At 36.2% G+C, this 19,225-nt stretch overlaps 1 protein-coding gene across 2 annotated transcripts in view; it reads left to right on the top strand.

Moving 5' to 3' along the window:
- Nucleotides 1–19,225, top strand: part of LOC149065830 (glutamate-gated chloride channel alpha-like) — a 58,080-nt gene that overhangs the window by 36,301 nt on the left and 2,554 nt on the right. Inside the window, exons 1-4 of one of the 2 annotated variants that reach the window (XM_089253688.1) lie at nucleotides 572–636; nucleotides 1,222–1,313; nucleotides 8,927–8,994; nucleotides 9,131–9,357. In XM_089253688.1, coding sequence (XP_089109814.1) covers nucleotides 587–636; nucleotides 1,222–1,313; nucleotides 8,927–8,994; nucleotides 9,131–9,357 — 437 coding nt within the window. In that variant the 5' untranslated portion in view covers nucleotides 572–586. Of the gene's footprint in view, nucleotides 1–571; nucleotides 637–1,221; nucleotides 1,314–8,926; nucleotides 8,995–9,130; nucleotides 9,358–19,225 lie in introns of those variants that run through there. The other variant, XM_089253687.1, reaches the window with a different exon arrangement.

A 19,225-nucleotide genomic window follows, 5' to 3' on the forward strand; every position in this document is an offset into this window, starting at 1 on the left:
TATTCGTAAGCTCTTTCTTTTGTTTTTCCACGAATTTAGCAGATTACGCTCGTATTTTAAGCATACCCACGTGAGAAGGCTTCGAATAAACAGGAAATTCGGAATACCGTATACTCAGCTTGTAAAGACACATTAATTCTAAGAACGCTTGAGCTAGATATAAACACTTCAAAGTAAAACCCGCGATAAAATTAAGTGCAACCAATACTCTCTTAGGGATTCTCGCTCACTTAGTGCACTGAAAAGAAATGAGAACTCAATCACGGTTGAATGATAGATAAGACAAGATGGGATTTCTCAATCTTCGCTTAGCTCATCTTAACGTTTCTTACATATCTTCCTATAGTGGGTTAATCGAGTCTTTTTACGCCTTCTTCTTCCTACTCGGAATGTTTTTGTTTCGCAAACAATAGTGTGTGTTACACGATTAAGATAACAATGAGTCTTTCACAGCGAACGTAACTTTAGCTCCTCTCTTGCACAAAAAACACCACGTACAAACATTCTTATAATGTAGGCTCTACACCTTACGAATGGACTCGACGTGTGTGTGTATTTTGAAACTCCCAAGTAAACAATCATTCGAATGTCTTCCGGAAACCCTCTATGGCAGTGGCTCTCAGAGTGTGCGTCGCGGTGAGTTCTTGACATTGATATGGGATGATTTTTTAGCTTTGAAGGCTATTTTTTTCTTTGTTAGAGTATTTTGAAGAGCCGCGGATAGATGGTGATCAGAGCAGTAGAGCCACGGCCGACGAAAGTCTGAGGGTCATTGCTTTATGGTGGTGTTTTTCCCCTACAGTGAGAAACCCGCGTCTTTTCTTAATGAGTATAAGGGGTCATTCAAGTATTACGTAAGCATATTTTCAGCCATTTTTGACACCCTCCCCCCCCCCCCCTGTCAGCAAAATTTCGTCAGCAGCTTAGAATATTTCATATCTTCAAAAAGGGGTGATTGATGACGTAAGCAACCTTCAAACCCCCTTCTCCCCCTCCTCCGATGCTGACGTAATACTTGAATGACCCTAGGGATCATGATTAATAAATGGTTAATAAAACCTTGTGGTTTTCTGACTGTGGCAGATCGGGCTTGCACAATAAAATGACTATATTAACCATGATAAACACGTAAGCGTTACATGATATTTGATGTTTCTGAATGATACCGTATAAACTATTAGAAAATATAACCTGCCACATAACTTTTTTTTTCTTTCCCAGCCATGATTGTCAAAATGATACAGCACCTCCACTTAAGTTCGAGGATCTCGTTCCTGAACATTATGACAAGTTGGTGTCTCCAACAGAAAACGGTAAGTTGGTTTTTCCACTCTAATAAGAAATCGCAACAAATAACAAGCGTTGATCCCCAATGTACTAGCAAACACCAGAGTATCAATATGTTGTAAAATTATGACATTATATAAGTTTTGTTAATTATGTCAGAAGGGAAACCTTACGTCAATGAAACGTCCCAGATCAACTGTTTATTTCGTGTTTTTTATTGCACTGAAGAGAAAAAGAGGAACATTCACAATAAATATACACTCTTTCTACTCAATATGTCCTGATAAAAATCAAAATATGGTTGACCAAAATTATTGATCACTATGCATGATATGATAAGCGGCATTTGGAATCGCGTTAGACCCACATTGTAATTGCTATTCGAGAAACTGAAACCAGATAGTATGTTATTATGCAGTTTTCATTCACGTTTCCTGTACACTGCGCGATGGCAAATACGACTAGTACTCATTAAAAGCTAAATTTTAGCGGGCAGCCATCATTAACGGGTGAAACTAAACGACTTGACAAAAAGCGCTTTAAACGCGTTTTACTCTTTTCCCTTACTTTTTGGTGCCCGTGTTTTACGCAGTCGATTTTGGTTCCGTTCCAAGCATTGAAAACGACAAAAGAAAAATAATTGCCACAAGAAAAACAAAAAACATGACGCCAAATAAAGAATCTGATAAGAATTTTTTTCCTGTACAAGTTTGCATGTTAAACTCACTGATGCTAAGCATTTCCGCACTAAAAATAATTGTCCGAATGACAGCAGATATTGAATTACTGCTCGAAACATCCTAAAGCTTCCACCGGAATGTCAAAGTCAAGACTGACTGTACGCGAATTCGTTTGGTCCAGCTTTCGTAAAGTATTTTTGGAATGGCAATACACGCGCGCTTGACAGGACTGCTGATGGCTGTCTTATGAAAACAGCCTGTTAGATTCTTTGTTTTCTTTGGGAATAGAATATAGTCATTTACTTCTTTAGTTTTCCACTCTTTTTTTTTTTTTTTCAACATAACTGCGACAAAAGCAAAGCAAATACGAAGGAAAAGATTCATTAGTCTTTCTCTCCTAAACTAATTTGTTAGACGTTTCATTCAACTTGACATACAACAACTGATGAACCACGAAAACACTCCAAGAAACAGTGGAATTAAAAAGAAATAAATGCATTATTCTTTTCAAACGTCAACTATAACAAATTCTCGGGCGTAATATAGTTTCAGCTATATACATATTATAACCATGTTTTAAATTAAGTGGAAGATTTCGTGATGGAAAATAAGTTCAGTACAAAACGTCACACGCGTGTGTTGTGATCTATGAACAAACTTAAACTAGATCAAACAAAACTTCACCAAAAATATTTCATATGTGCATACATTATCATTGTATACATTAACATATACTAAATCAATTAGATTTAGGAAATGATATATTTTGCAATATGTATATACAGGGTGTCTTGTAAGTCCTAATTCGGTATTTATCTCATCAACCGTTAGTCTTAAAGTTATGGTTCCAATTTAAAAAATATTCAAAATGTGTTCAGAAATCACTCTGTACCAGTTTCAAAAGTGAAAATGCAGTGTGTCATAAAATAAAAAATTTAAATTTTTAAACGATCCCTTTGTCCTCTAACTTCCAGTTAGAAAGTTGCTGTCCTGTTTCTTCTGAGCTCAACAAAAAAAAAGCCCGTGTTTTTAAATGCAACATTCACTTAGATATTTGAATTCAAAAAAATCGGAGAAATGTTGGGAAAGAACAGCATAAATGAGGAAGAGAAGCTTTGTCTGCTAGTTTATGCTTTTCTTTCTCAACGTTTCTTCGATTTTTGAATTCAAATATCTCAGCGAATATTGCACTTGGAAACAGGAAAAATTTTTTGTTGGCCTCAAAGGAGACAGGGCAACGACTTCCTAATTGGGAGATAAAGTACATGGGGACCATATAAAAATTTAGATTCTTTTATTTTGTTACACACTATATTTTCACTCTCGAAACTGGTACATAGTGATTTTTGAACACATTATGAGAGCATTTTTCAATTTGGAACCATACCTTTAAGACATACGGTTGATTAGATAAAGTCCGAATTAGGACTTGCGCAGGACACCCTGCATAATTATTCCACTTAGATATATCTTTCTCAGAGCCATGGCCCCCCCAATAAGGGTGGGACTAACGGGGCTCCAGCCCTTGGGCCGGATCGACTCACACCTTTTTTCACGCTATAAATTCACTGTAGAGGGCGAGACCCATGAAAAGTCTGGTCTGGAGGCCCACCAAAAGTCCCAGCCTAGGAGCGCGCGCCCGAATGGCGCAGTGGTAAGATGCTCGTCTTCCACTTTGAAGGTTACAGTCGAGTTCCACGGGTTCGAATCTGGGCATAGAACGTCAGAAACAAGTTCTTTACCTTCCCAGCCTGGGGTGACCACCGACAGATGGCGTCTTCAATATCCTACCCAACTCCACTGGTTGGAAATTGCCGTATGGCGATATATGACCGAAGTTAGTGTGCGGTAAAGTAGCCTAGGAACCCTTATCCAGGATGTAGAGTCCATGCTTAGAGCATACTTGTATAAGTTGAGAGCGTCACTCTCTAGTAAACGAAATGATTTTGAAGTTTTATGTCTATTTTTACTATAGTTTGTGCACTCGACTTCCTGCAGATCCTACATGTGCTTTGGACATAAACCCCACATGTAGGGCAGAACTACACCCAAATGATCTGTCTAGTGACCGCTTAAAGAATTGAATGTCTCTTTTCCGCAAACTAATTAAAATGAATTGTTGTTTTAATTGCTCATCGTTGCATAAATATGCATACATAGCCTCCTCAAACCTGAGCCAAAACTGGCTGTTAAAAAAAATTATTGATTTGTGTTCACTGTGTAAATGTCACACATACAAATGCAATACATATTAATTTATTAATTTTGGTCGATATCTTAACTAGGATCATTTGAGTTAGGTACACATATGTGTGTACACGTTAGGTCTTGACTTGAAAAAAGAATCATTAAGGTATCCGACTACGTTCGATAGCACTTTTCTATAAAATGGTACTGGAGTGAACTTTAATAGCATTTTTTGATAGAGAGTGTCTCGAAATGGTGAAAACAATAAAAAATTTTGGTCTACCTATGACATTTTCTATGAAAAGTCATTTTTATGTCAAATTTTAGGCAAAATTCACGTAATATTCGAAAAACAATTGCAAAAAATTTTGTTAATGAAATGTTTGTGATTTTCACAGTACATTTAGCTAGTGATGTTGCAGTTTATCGACCAAATTTTAAAGGATTGCATAATATGCTCATAAGTTACGCTCAAATACGTTAATGTACATGTGAGTTTTTTAAATTTCACCCTACATATAGTCTATAAAACACTGTAAAATTCTAAAAATACATGTGATAGACCTTAAATTTCGGTTCATAACCTCTCAACAACATATAGCAAAATATTATATTAAAATTTTCGTAATGATATAATGAATAGATTTTTAGAAATCACGTCACAAATTCAAGTAAATGTCAGAAAAAAAAATATCATATTCTTCGTAAAACACATTTAAAATTTTAATTCACTGACTATTTGTATGTACAAACGCAAAACTAAAGTGGACGCAATTTCGTCCGATAAACAAAAAACAACGTCCATAATAAGGCCTGTTTTGGAATCACAAAGTATATAGGGCTTTCATAAAAAATAAAAATCGATATTTTCTTCCAAAATGACTTTTTCAACGTAGTTGGGGATACCGTAAAACCGTTTAATACCGTTAAGAATTTGAAGCGAATAGTATACACGGTAGGTATAGGCTATATAGCAGTTGTTGAAACCGGCTAAAATTTTTACTATTCACGCCATATACAGCAGTGTTTCTCAACCGCCGAGCCGCGGTCCAGTGCCAGGCCCTAACATTAGTCACACCGGGCCGTGAGTGATGCACACAGTTTCATTTTTCCATTAATTGCTCGTTATTGTGTGTATGGCCGGGCCTTTCACTTGCGCAAAAGAGATTTACCGGGCCGCGGGCATCCAAAGGTTGAGAACCACTGATATACAGGGTGCAGCATAGCAAACAGGGGCATATGGCATTTTACTGGCGAACCGTTGATCCTAGAGGTATCCGTTCAGTTAGAAAAAGTTTCCAAGTAACGTGTAGTACTCAGATATGTCATTCATGTTTCAGGGGGTTGTATAGTTATTAAAATATAAAAATTAACTTTTTATACCGTCCCTGTGTGCCCAAAAACACAATTAATCGTCTCTTTTGATGCCAATTAAAAATTACACGTTTCTAAGTGCAATATTCACTGAGATATTTGAAAACGGAGGAAGGTTGGGGAAAAAACAGCAGGGGTAAAATGGTCTATCCGTATTTAACACTGTTTTTTTCAAACTTCCCTCCGTTATTCGAATTCGACTATCTCAATGGATATTTTACTTAGAAACGTGGAACTTTTTTTTTTTTGTTGGCATCAGGAGAGACAGCGCAACAACTTTTTAACTGGGTTCTGAGGCACACGGGGACTGTATAAAAAGTTAATTTTTCTATTTTATTAACTACACAACCCCTTGAAATATGAATGACATATCTGAGTACTACATGTTACTTGGAAATTTTTTCTAATTGAAAGTATGCCTCTAGGATCATCGGTTCACCAGTAAAATGCCATACCCCCTTGAAAGGTGAAGCAATAAAACTATTTTTCTAATCAATGGAATAAGTAATCTCTGTTATGCTTTTGCCCTTCCTGTAATGGTCACTCCTTCTTTGACGCGCATCTTTATTATTGATGAAAACTTTTTTTTAATTACACAAATAAAAGAAAGGACATATACAAACATGTGTACAATTTTCAAACAAATACATACACAAACATGTATGCAATTTTCAAACATAAATACATACGGTAAATGCATTTATTATATATGCAATTATAAATGCGTTTATTATACATAATAACCGGTTATTATGCATACTTATTCAGCATTTTGGTAAGTTTGATGAATTTCCATAAATTAATCACTTTTACCGGCGATTATGCGTAGTACCCTAGCGTAGTTGGTAAATACTGAAAACATTATCACTTTTACCAACAGTTACGCATAATACCTAAGCGTCGCGATGTTGGTAAACATGATAAATTGTACTATATGATATACTATACAGGATAAGTCATACATGTATTGTATCGTTATATCGGGGAACGATCGTAAAATTTATTATCGTCATATCGGGGGGTCCGACTATATTCATCACACATACTAGACTTATTTGGAATGTTTTCATATTTATCAAATTCACATATTACACTAGGATATTGTGCGTAATCACAGAAAACGGCGATAAATTTCAAGTACACTGCTCAAAACAATTAGGAGAGCACATGGTTTTAACAAAATTACGCAAAGATGTATACCGATAAGTAACATAAAATGAATCATCTATAATTTAAAGCCTAGTAGGAAACGGAAGAAGAAAACTTCATATGCAAATCAAAGTTCATGACGTCAAAAACCAGAAAAAGGAGATAAGGGCAGAAATCGGGATGTTGCAGAAACGTCTGTTTTACTGCCGTAATTGTGAAATTCGATTGCGCAGTATTTTTTTTGAGACAAGGTGACTTGAGGATGTCTCAACAACGTGATTTACCGGAATCCATGGCATGGCGTGTTATAGGCAGACTGGAATCCGGGCAAACACAACATAGTGTCGCGGACGCTGTTGGAGTCGCCAGAAGTGTTGTTGCAAGGCTGTGGAATCGATTCCAAGAAACCGGAAATGTTAGACGTCGACCAGGGCAAGGTCGGCCACGCGCCACTACAGCAACTGATGACCGGTATATACGGTTAACAGCCCGTCGAAACAGAACAGAGAATGCTACGCAGCTGCAAAGACGGTTGCTCTTGCCAACAGGACGAAGGGTGTCCAGCCAAACAGTACGTAATCGGCTTCATGAGGGAGGGCTCTATGCACGTAGGCCAATGGTCTGCATTCCGTTGACCCCACGCCACCGTGCGGCCCGAAGAAGATGGGCTGCTGAACATCGAGATTGGGAGCAACATGATTGGAGCCAAGTGCTGTTTACAGACGAGTCCCGGTTCAGTCTGGAGTGTGACACCCGACGTGTTTTGGTATGGAGGGACAGGGGCACTCGAAATAACCCCGCATTCGTTCGTGAAAGGTCACAATACAGACGAGCTGGTTGGATGGTATGGGGTGGAATCAGCATAGGCGGACGTACGGACCTGCATATCATTCGGAATGGCACTTTGACGGCCCGAAGGTATGCAGACGAGATACTGCGACCTCATGTCATCCCTTACGCTGGAGCCATTGGAGATTCCTTTGTTTTCCAGGATGATAATGCCCGACCGCATAGAGCTCGTCTGGTGGAGAACATGCTTGAAGCTGAAACAATACAGCGTATGGAATGGCCAGCGTGCTCTCCTGACCTGAATCCAATCGAGCAACATGCTCGGACGACGCATTGCTGCGCGACCAAGGCCGCCTGTTACTGTCCGAGACTTGCAGATTGCACTTCTTGAGGAGTGGAACAGTATTCCCCAAAGTCTGATCGATAACATCATCGCATCCATGGCAAACAGGTGTGCAGCAGTCTTAGCTGTTCGAGGAGACCACGCGCCCTATTAAAACTCATGCATCATGTCTAAACAGTACTTTTTTTTATCGTTTACATGTAACCAAATTGTTGCCCTAAATCATCTTTTCATGTTTTTTCCATATTTTCAAAGAATTAAAGCTTAATTCCAAATTTTTTTACGTCTTTTTTCTGTATTGCGCATTGATACGCGTGTACTATCCATTGTATGCCAATACGTGGCTGTCTCGCACGGTTTTCTTCAGTTTTTTGCTTGCTCCCCTAATTGTTTTGAGCAGTGTATTTATTAAATTTACCAACCATGGTTGGGTATTATGCATAATAACCGGTAAAAGTGATAACTTTTTAGTATTTATCAAATTTACCAACTACGCTGGTGTATTATGCATATATGCATATTCGCCGGTAAAAATGATAAATTTATCAAACTTACCAACACGATTGGTAAGTATGCATAACAACAGGTTATTATGTATATAACCGATTTATCACATTAACCGTAACATATTCGTATACAAACATGCAATACAAACACTATTGACCACAAGGGACTTGAATGTCCTTCCAGCAGATCTGTAAGGGTTATACTTGGTGATATTAGTTTAGCAACAGACTTATTGTAGTTTGTACAGTACCTTTAATGTCTCACTTCCAGTAGGAAAAAATGCTAACAATAATGAGATATGTGTGCAACCTTCAACATTTCGAATCCTTGTATTTTTAATAAAATAAAAAAATTTACAGATAATGCTCATCTACCAACTTGTATTTGAAAAAGTCTATGAGTTAAATAATTTGAATTCAAAGAAGAAATAGCACATCTACATTGTTTTTTTTCATGGTTATGGAATATTTTTTTACTCAAATATTTTTGAAATGCTAATAATGTAAATGTTTTTTTATTATAACGTATTGTTAAAACAGTATTTTTCATGATACTTTTACAAGGTATTGAAATTTTTATCTGTCTAAATATCAACTTATATCTGGAGCAGGAAATCCAGTTGTTGTGAAAGTGAGGATATCTATACTGAACATGCAATACGTGGATGAAGTGAAACAGGTAAATTTTTCTTCAAGTAAAAAGAAATGCGTATTCAATAACGGTAATCTAATCGTTTTATTTTCAAAAGTTTTTGTTTTTTTTTTGCTTCAATATTCGAAAATTTATACGCGTCTCATTATTCACTTACTCACAGGCATTTTCCGCTGACATTTTTTTACATCAATTTTGGACCGATCACAGGGTTCGTATTCCTCCGACGTACAAGTCAGATCGCATGGTCTTAGACGGGAAATGGCGCACACAATTATGGACACCCGATACATTTTTCAAGAACTCGCTGGATGGGAAAGTTAATGACATAATTATACCTTACAGCTACGTGACATTGAACAACAAAAGTGAACTGTTCTTTGCTGTCAGGTAACGCCTTAATATCTTATTTTGTTGTAAATTACACACCTGGTTTTTTTACTGACACCAGAAAATAAAAAAATTGTTTCATTCAACGAATTACGAAACCAATTTTCTCTTCACCTGTCTATTTTTTCAGACATATGTGTCTTATGTGAAATTTCCCATCAGCGCGCAATTAACAATGTTTGATGACGGGATGGCCTGGTTCAACATCTGTTGCAATAAATATCTCTCTATCATTTATGCAAATACAAATTCAAATACAAGGCCACAACAGGCAAAATGCCCAACGAGGTGGCTGAGAATAAGATGCCCACAACAAATATGGATGTCTTATAATTCTAAAATACAGCAACCCAATTAAAAAAATGCAATTATAAAAACTAAGAACTATACATACATGATAAAATATAATACAATGCCCATAAAAAATATTTGTGGCTGTCTTATTGTAAGTATGAATCTCGATTTCACCCCAACGTGTTTACCGTATTTCTTTTTAAACGTGTCAATTGTGTTAGAATTTACTACACCCGGGGTAAGATATTCCATTAATTAACATTTGCATTAAGACGTATTTTAAATATGCTTGCATGGTATGTTATAATATTCTTACGATAGCTCATTAACAATTTAAAAAAACGAAATTCCTTTTAAGAATGATATAAAACAGGATGCTATCTATAACTGGAATTCCCGATTCTCTGGAACATGCGATTGTATGCGGAGTCTAGTCTTCATAGGACAAAGGGTTCATTTAGAGCAGGCCGTTTCTATTCCAGAGGTAGAATAGAGATCGCCCTGGTTTGGAGGTACGGAAATACAGAGTGTCCGGATCAAATACAGTCATACCCCAACCAGACGCGTGCACGGGGAAGTGTGTGCTCTCAGGAGGCTCGTGCCCCCACCCCAATCTGACCAAAAATTAGAAGAAAAAAAATTAATCGGTGAAGAAAAATAAAATATCGAAAGAAAATACCTTTTATATTCTATATTAACCAATATCTGTCAATTTGAATGCTTTTTGAAGGATGGTAACTCAGAATTTCTGGGGAAAAAATTTTTGTGCTCCCTCCAAAGGTCGATCCTGCGTACGCTCTGACCCCAGTTCTCGCTACCCCGATTTATACGATTTCGCAGTTACGATATTTTTTGTGAAAAATGCCTGATTCTTGAATTCAGCACGTTTCGTAAGTAGTGTAGCTGAGATGGAAACAGTATTTTGTTTATGGTGTTATATAATCAAGTAAAAATATATTGTCCATTCAATAGCAAACCTCATGTAGTCAAAATGAGCAGATTTTTAAGGTGCTAAAAATAGAAACTAGGGAAGCACTGAAGGTGTAAATTTTACCAGAGATTTTGAAAGTCAATTTGTGTGTGTGTGTGTGAACCTTAGAACCAGTTGAAACCACACCTTTCATTTTTGAACAATTGTTTGGTCACCATTTAATACGTTGAGTTTGGAATTATTCTATTTAAAATTTATTGACGATGCACCCAATCACTCAACTGCTACTCAAACTAATTTCGACACCTTTCTTGACTTTATAAAAGAAACAAAAACTATAATACCAGAATTTCCCTGCATTAACACAAGAAGCTCATCTCTTCTGATGACCAAAGTGCTACCAAATATTGCACTAACTCAGCCTTTGTACATATTTTGGAGCAATTTAAAAATATTAATGACAATTTTATAATTAAATGTAGGAAAACCTGCAAGTTTATTGCAATTTTTTTTCGAGAAGACTGGTGTTTTTCAGAAATATTGGTTCTAATTAAGCACTTTCAATGTATTTATATATGCAGAATTTCAGCGTCATTAGGTACGCTGCCATTGTTACGATCAAAGAGAAAAACGGTAACAGGATTCGTTCCATGATTGTCGATCGATATTCAGGTTTCATGTACTGTATCAAAGAACAATGAAAAAGTTCCCAGAAGTTTTAGATCTCTACCGATATGTTTGTTTTTTAAGTATCCATAATAAAATAAAAGTATCACTCCAGCAGGGATCCGGATCCTTAACTCTGTTTAATGCATGTGTGCTTTCGTTATCTCTTTAAACTTTTTCCTCTATTTAAAGGGTCTTCTGGAATTCATTTCTCAAATATACTTCAACGAACAATTTGAAGTGAAAAAACTCATAGGTGCTTAGTCTGCACGTACTTTCATTATCAATTCAGATTTCAAATACGTGTTCTATGTCTCTACACGTAGACCATTTCCTGAGGATAGTACAAGCAAAATTTATTTATAGGGTGAAATAAACACTTCATGATGGCATCTAATAATACAGGGTGTTCGTTCCATAAGTCCTGACCTGTTTTGGAAAAAAAAATTTAAAAGCTGTTAAAGTTAGAGACAAACGTTTTGAAGAATTTGAAAGAAACTGTTTCAAAGTTTTTTTCTTACTAGAAAATTTCTGCATGCGCACACTTTAAGTAACATGGAGGATGTCATGTCTGTACAGCATTTCTTGCCATGTTATTTGTAACATGGGTGTTACAAAGAATGGGAGTAAAATGGATGGAAGTAAAAAAATTTCAGAACATTCTTTCTCAAATACTTTAAGCCGTTTGAAACAGATCTTTAGCAGATTATTTTTTCAAAACAGGTCCAGCCTTCTGGATTACCCAGAATTTATTGCTAAGTACAGATATGGAAAAAATAAAAAAAAATAAACAAATTCAATTAAAAAGTTAATGGCAATAACCCAACAGAAATAAAAACAATAAATTATAAATAAAATCTGTTATTTCCATCCATTTTACTTTCATTCTTCGTAGCACCCACGATACAAATAGCCTGGCAAGAAATGCTATAAAGGCTTGACATCCTCCGCTTCACTAAAGATTCTCATGCAGCAATTTTATATTAAGCAAAAAAACTATGAAACCTTCCCTTTTAAATTCTCAAAGCCGTTTGCCTTTATCTTTAACAGCTTTTTGAATATTTTTCAAAACAGGTCAGGACTTCTGGATCTCCCTGTATATTGTCGTTATATCCATTTCCTCCTTTAAAATATTCAAACTTCTGAAATCGTATAGTTAGAATTATTTTCATTTTAACCGTAAGGAAACACACTTTTCTTTGCTTTCACATCATCTCTTGCTTACCAGTTTTTCATATACAGGATTAAAACTGATGCGCTACGACTTTAGTTTCTACTGATCGACACCCGACATTAGAACATAGCAAATATAGATATCATTCCGTTCCCACGCTTCAATTAACCAATTAGAACTTCTTTTGCAAGGTAGAAGTATTACACTCACTTTCTTGTGGCTTTGCGTGTGTAAAGGTTCTTGAGCAGCCCCCCCCCCCCTTAAAATATTGAAAATATAGTATTAGTGGCCTGTTAGCCGTCCCTTGGCCACAAGAGAGCCAGTGGAGATGAGCAATACTTTGGTAAGTCCCATCTATTTTTGTGTGCAAGTGGCATTTCAAGTGGCATATTCCCATTTAATCTTTTTTTTCATTTTTGTGAAATATTTAATTATTGATTTCATTTGATCGCGCAAATCACAACTGAAAATTTCTTCAAAATGTTTGTTTAATTATATTTGACTGGCTGTAACTCGCGACTGCTCTCTCGTGAATTTGGTAATCAGAAAACTGCTCTACAATGATTTCCCCCGTATAATATTTGAAGCCCCCTTGGGGGTTAAATTTTCAGAAATCCTGTCGTAGTGATTCTGTATTATAAAATATAATACTCACCATATTTCATATTTATAGCTTCTGCTGTTTGGACTCAGCGATGATTGCGCCATATAATCTTTGAAACTCGCCTCTTGGGGACCCCCATCCCCTCCCCCAGATGCTGAATTTTGAAATATCCCTTTTTTTAGTGTGAGTCTGTACATTACAAACTAAAACTGACAAGATTTTATATTTACAGCTTCAGCGGTGTTTCGGCAAAGCGTGATTTCTCTATATAACCTTTGAACCCCCTTAGGAGTTGAATTTCAAAAAATCCCTTCTTAGTTTTTACATCATGAAATAAAACTACTAACCAAATTTCGTAATTATAGCTCCAGTGGGTTCGGTTCAGCATGATTTCTCCATATAACCCTTGAACCCTTTTATGACCCCTAAGGGGGGGGGGGGGTCATAATTTCAAAAACCCTTCTTAATGACTCCTTACTTGATAAAATGAAAGTATTGGCTAAATATCACATACATACTTTCAGCAGTTTCGACTCGGCGTGATTTCTCTATATAACATTTGAACCCCCTTAGTGTGGTCGAATTTCGAAAAACCCTTTCTTAGTGGGTCTTTACTTCATGAAATGAAACTACTGACCAAATTTCATATTCATAATTTCAGGGGTTTCGGCTCGGCGATGATGAATCAGTGAATCAGTCAGGACATGTCATTATATATATAGATATAGATTAATGATCTTTAATGCATTTTGAAATGCTAAAATTTTATTAAAAGTTAATTACTGCACCACACAACACTTTAGAATGTTTATTTGCTTATATATGTACGTTTCATTCAATTTAAAGTGTCCTTTTTGGGCACTGTTATCACGACAATATTTCAAACCAATTATTTTGAAAAACCTCAACCTCAATTATAATGAGTCATTATGACATGAGTTATTAATGACAAATCTTCACGGTTCCTTGGATGTCGTTTTTTCGAATTCGACTGTACAGTAAATCCTATGAATACTAGATTTTTTCATTAGTTGCTTTTTCTGTTTTTTCTAATTAACATTCGTATTTCAATTCATTTTTCACTCTGTCATGGCATCTGTTTTACATCACAACCAAAAGTACGTTGAACTTCTCGTTTGAATAGCATGTTAACTTGATTAGACATGAAATGAAAATATGTTAATATTGTATATTTCCTTATATTCTGAGGTTTTTCTTAAAAAACCTCTGAAACCTTCTATACGATATTTTTATTCGTAAGTTGAAGCATTCGCACGATATGCGTGCAGATGATCATCATTCTTCCAATGGAAATGCCTGACTTAATTAAGGTGACATTTTAATTATTAACTTCTCTTCGTGACACGATGTGCATAGAGAGGAAATCTGCAGCTCATGAGTAATGATTTCGAATACGTACATCAATCGCGTAAACATATATCGGACTGATCAGTTCAACAAATGGAATAATTGCAATTTTTGTAACATGCAGCTATACAGGCGGAATGAAAATACTGTATTTGGTAGCCATAGAGTCAGAATCTATTGCATTCAGAAGTCTATTCTGTTTGCTGTAGGATATAAGATGCCCCAGTCTGGAAATAGCCAAATAGACTTCAGCTATGCACGTTATGTTTATCTGCAATAAATCGTATATGTCTCTACTATGTGCTAGTAAGTGCTCTGCCCAATGAACGTAGCAACTCCTGCTGGCGATTGGTTGATGGATTTAAATTCGTTGCTCTTAAACCTCATTAGATTAAAAATTTCCGATTTAAAAAGTGTAGTGATAGTGAACTTTTTTTCAGCCCAATATATCAAGGAAATACACATTTCAGGACTTGGGCTCCATTCCCGGAGAGAAGACCAGATAACTTTTCTTTCTTAGTTCACCTCTGCATACTCTGTGCAGAAAAATTTCTATTTCCTTGAAGAGAAAAGTGTACTGTTTTTAATTAACCATGGAGACTCATTGGCATAGCGTGATAGGTGCATAAAAATTGAGTAGATGAATCAGCTTTTTTTTTAATGTGCTTGAATACAAAAACAATAACTTTAAATATGGTAAACTTATAATAACTTGATAATGAATTACGAAGGGCAACACAACACGAGTGAAGCAAAGTTCTCTACAGTTATGATTACTTTAAATATGATTAAAATAAGCACTTTTGAATGCCCTCCACGAGGTGAGCATTGTCGAAGACAATTTGCAAAACTTTCAGTTTCATTCATCCGGGAAGCAACACTAGAAAAAAAAACACTCTATCGCCCTGGCAAGCAACCATTTTTGCGTTTCCTATACAAAATTTTGAACGAAAACGAATGAATTTGCAACTCCCTCCCCTCCTTGTCGCCCGGGCACTAGACACGCTTGCAATTCCCCCTACAATAGTTGGCGTCCCTGCACGCATCCGACAGAAAACATACGATTCAGTGCGTACGCGTGTGTCTGTATGTCGCAATGTCGCAGAGGGCCGCAAAACAGAATTAATGTCAAATATTTAATAATATTTTATATACATTACATTTTATATAATCTGCTTAAATTAACTACTCTATCAATTTATGTCATATCAAAAATATGAGTCTTATGCCTTATTAAACAAAGATCCGAATGTTATGAAGGCTGCAAAATGGCTATAAATGATTTCAACATTTTTGCATTTGCAAAAGACACAAACTATGAAGCAATCATGCAATAAATGCAGATGCTTGGGGGGTTGACAACAGTAACAAAAAACCTTGATGTAATTTTATCACAATATTGATGTATACAGTTTTGAGTATGGTCATATTATTTTGTAATATTATGCATCCCAAGAAATTAACTTCTTGGAATTTGAACATTTTGCGTATGCATACATAATCTTTACAATCTCCTTGCACAGTGTTAGTATGGATATTTTTTATTTTTACATTTTCTATTTTGTATGTTCTTGCATGAATATATTTAGAGCTTTATATATTAATAAAAAAAAATTATATGTAATATTGATTACCCTAATAAGATAGAATGTTAATGTACACGCTTGCTATTAAACGGCTCATATTCTGTTACTTCATATTTAGAAAAGGAAAAGGATGTTAAGTAAAATCAATTACGCATAACCCTAACCATTAATTAACTAATTTTTGAAAAATTTATGACGGTTGCCATTTGACTCTAACAGATATTAGATTATTTCTTGTAGACCAACTGGAAGGACACCCTAATCCAGGGGTGGCCAACCCGCGGAACGCAAGTGACACGTCATGGTATCGGAAGTCGTGCACGCGAAATCTTTTCAAAAATTAAAGAAATTCTATTCCGTTTTTCAATCAAAGAGAGAAATTCTCTCCAACTTTTAAGCAATCCTTTTCTTATGAATGATGGTGTTGTAGGCCACCAAACCTATATTTAGGTGGTGCTCTTAAAATAATACTACATATTGCTAAATACAATACATACATACAAGCCTATGGTAGGTACTCTTAAAACTAATAATTATATGATGACTTTTTATTCAATGCGTTTCTGTTCAGTTTTCATCCTTGGGCATAGTTGCTGGACGTTCCATGTGTGCGAGACGCAGGACCGTCAGTATGAGGGGCATTCTTGGAGGGGAGCTCTTATACAGTTTATTGGGCAGGGGAGCCCAAGCACCCTGAGTCCTCAGGTTCCGGTGTCTATGCCCAACATGTTGTTAGTAAGATGAACTTCTACAGATATACGTACAGTACCTACATACACAATCTGCATTGTGATTATCGAATTTATGAATCAAAACTAAAAACAATTTAGGACTCAAAAGAGTGACAAACTGAGAAAACTTTTCATGAAAATAAGAGGACAGCCGAACAATATTTTACAGAAGAGAAAATGCTCGTATCCCGTAAAACGGGACGTATGGTGTGCATGTTAAAATTCGTAGAGTAGCACGTGCATTGAAAATAATTTTGATTTGCGCGGCTTGGAAAAAGTTAGCCACCCCTGCCCTAGTCTTTTGGGGTCACAGAGTGAATATTCCTAATTCATGTATTTTTTGTGTTTCTGTTTTTGTCTTTTTGTACAAGTTTGTACCAGTTGTCATGTTTTTGTTGTTGTTGAATTAAAACAATCTGGTTTTGGTATCAGCTGACATTTTTAAGGTAGTTTACATTGGAATGAAGTGTTATTTTGATTAAAACAAATTTATTACAAAAACAGGTGCAAAAATTCTGGAACTGGCCCTATTCCATGTAAGATTACCCTTCAGAGAAGTAATACAGTATGTTGTATCATGTACAGTTATGATTCTCGCTGCTTTCTGACGAATTCTAGATACGGACTCGCATACATTTAGCCTGCTATCATTGGTGTTTTTAAAGCCGGAATAACATCTCTCATATTTACTCAATTTTTTTCCTTCATTGTATGTACGTATCAAACAATACGAGATTTAATCTCACTATAAGACACCAAAAGAAAAATAATCGGAGGTTTTGGCTATCTACTCAAAAAGGTATCGAAATAGATTTTTTTAATTTTTCAACAAATCATTCAAAATGTATAGGAAGTTCGTGTAATATGTAATCGGTAATATATACCCCATTTTCATTTTTTCGATTATTCCAATTTAATACATGATAGAAACCTGAAACTTGTATTTTTATCAAATTTGGATTCTTGTCGTTGCATTAACAAGTGTATGGTATTTAAAAATGAATGTTATGTCTGAGAAAAAAGACATTGAAAAAAAAAACGTTTTTAGCGGGGTGATGTGGAATAGTTGGGTAATTTGGAATAAGAGGGTTCAAACTGAAGAATAATAATTCAAACAAGATTAGTGAGTCTATAATAAATGGGAATTAAAAATTTATCTTTTTTTGTAGGTGATGATGTGGTGGTGTCATAGTCTGTTTACAAGCGTCACAAATGAAATCTTCCTTCTCTGCCCTAAAACAGTCAAGATGGACCCACACAGAACCTGACACACATTTTACTCCCAGACCTTTCTTCTTTTTTTTTAAATAAATAACGTGACCTTCACGTATTCTCAAGGGATCAGCATGATCCATCCAGAGAATGTGTTAGTGTTAGTAGACATCCATGCCCGAACCGGGATTCGAACCCAGACCTGCACAGAGAGAAGCTAGTTCCCTAACGGCAGTCGAGTGGTTAGGGAACTAGCCACTTTCTCTTCTAGGATTCTTTCCTCTTCTATCTTCCTAAACTTTTCATCTTCAAGAGATATTCTAGCCCAAGATGATACTTGAAATATCCCATATAACGCGACACATAATCTTTGAAGAAATAGCGTCTCATCTAACCGGGAAGAATCGCTAGCTAAACAAATGAGCATAAACTGCAATACTTGTGATGTACATTGTACTTAGTTTCAAATTATTATAGGCTGTCTTTCAGTGATTAATAAACACTTTAGTGTGATAACTCAAGTCTGAGTAAATTTCTGAAAGTAAAAAATCAAGTATTTTGATGTAGCAGCCGTGATGATGGTGACAACCAAGCGACACTGACTCTAACATCATGGTGGCATTCTGAAGTACTTTTCACTGTTCCGCTTGGTAGGGGCCATAGGGGTCATTCAAATATTACCTCAGCATTGATGGGGCGAGGGGGTCTCCGATTTGCTGACTTTTGATGACAAGGGGTTGTTTGGATAATGCTTACGTCATCAACCATCCTTTATGGAAATATGAAATATTCTTAATGGCATCTTACTCGGTGAACCAAAAACGAGAAAAACCTTTCGATAGTTTATGGGCACTTGAAGTAAAATCCCCCCCCCCCTATTGATAAATGCCCTACAGAGCCACTTTAGTGATCTCTAAATGTTTCGCGGATCCAAGAGATCTGGAAATGCGTCCGGGCCGCTTAAGTGCTCTGGAACTGCGCCACGCATCACTCAAGTGATCCGTAATTATATGCCGCGGATCACTTAAATAATCTGAGAATGTGCCACGGGTAACTTGAGTGATGTAAAACCGCACTGGGGGAAGCTTAAGTGCTTTAAAACTATGCCACATGTCACTCAAGGGATATCTAAATGTGTCACGGATCGCTTAAGTGTTCTGGAACTGTGTCCCGGGTCACTTGAGTGATTTGTAAATGTGCCGCTTAGTTCATTTTTACAAAATTAGGTTTGAGGAGGGCAGGCGGCATCAAATAACCCCCAGGGACATATTTGGTCCGCAGGCAAGGGCCTTTATGCGATCT

This window comes from Pholcus phalangioides, unplaced genomic scaffold (genome assembly GCF_987345545.1).
Source record: "Pholcus phalangioides strain wild (caught in Gottingen) unplaced genomic scaffold, Ppha-v1.0 ptg000039l_1, whole genome shotgun sequence".
Lineage (NCBI taxonomy): Eukaryota > Metazoa > Arthropoda > Arachnida > Araneae > Pholcidae > Pholcus > Pholcus phalangioides.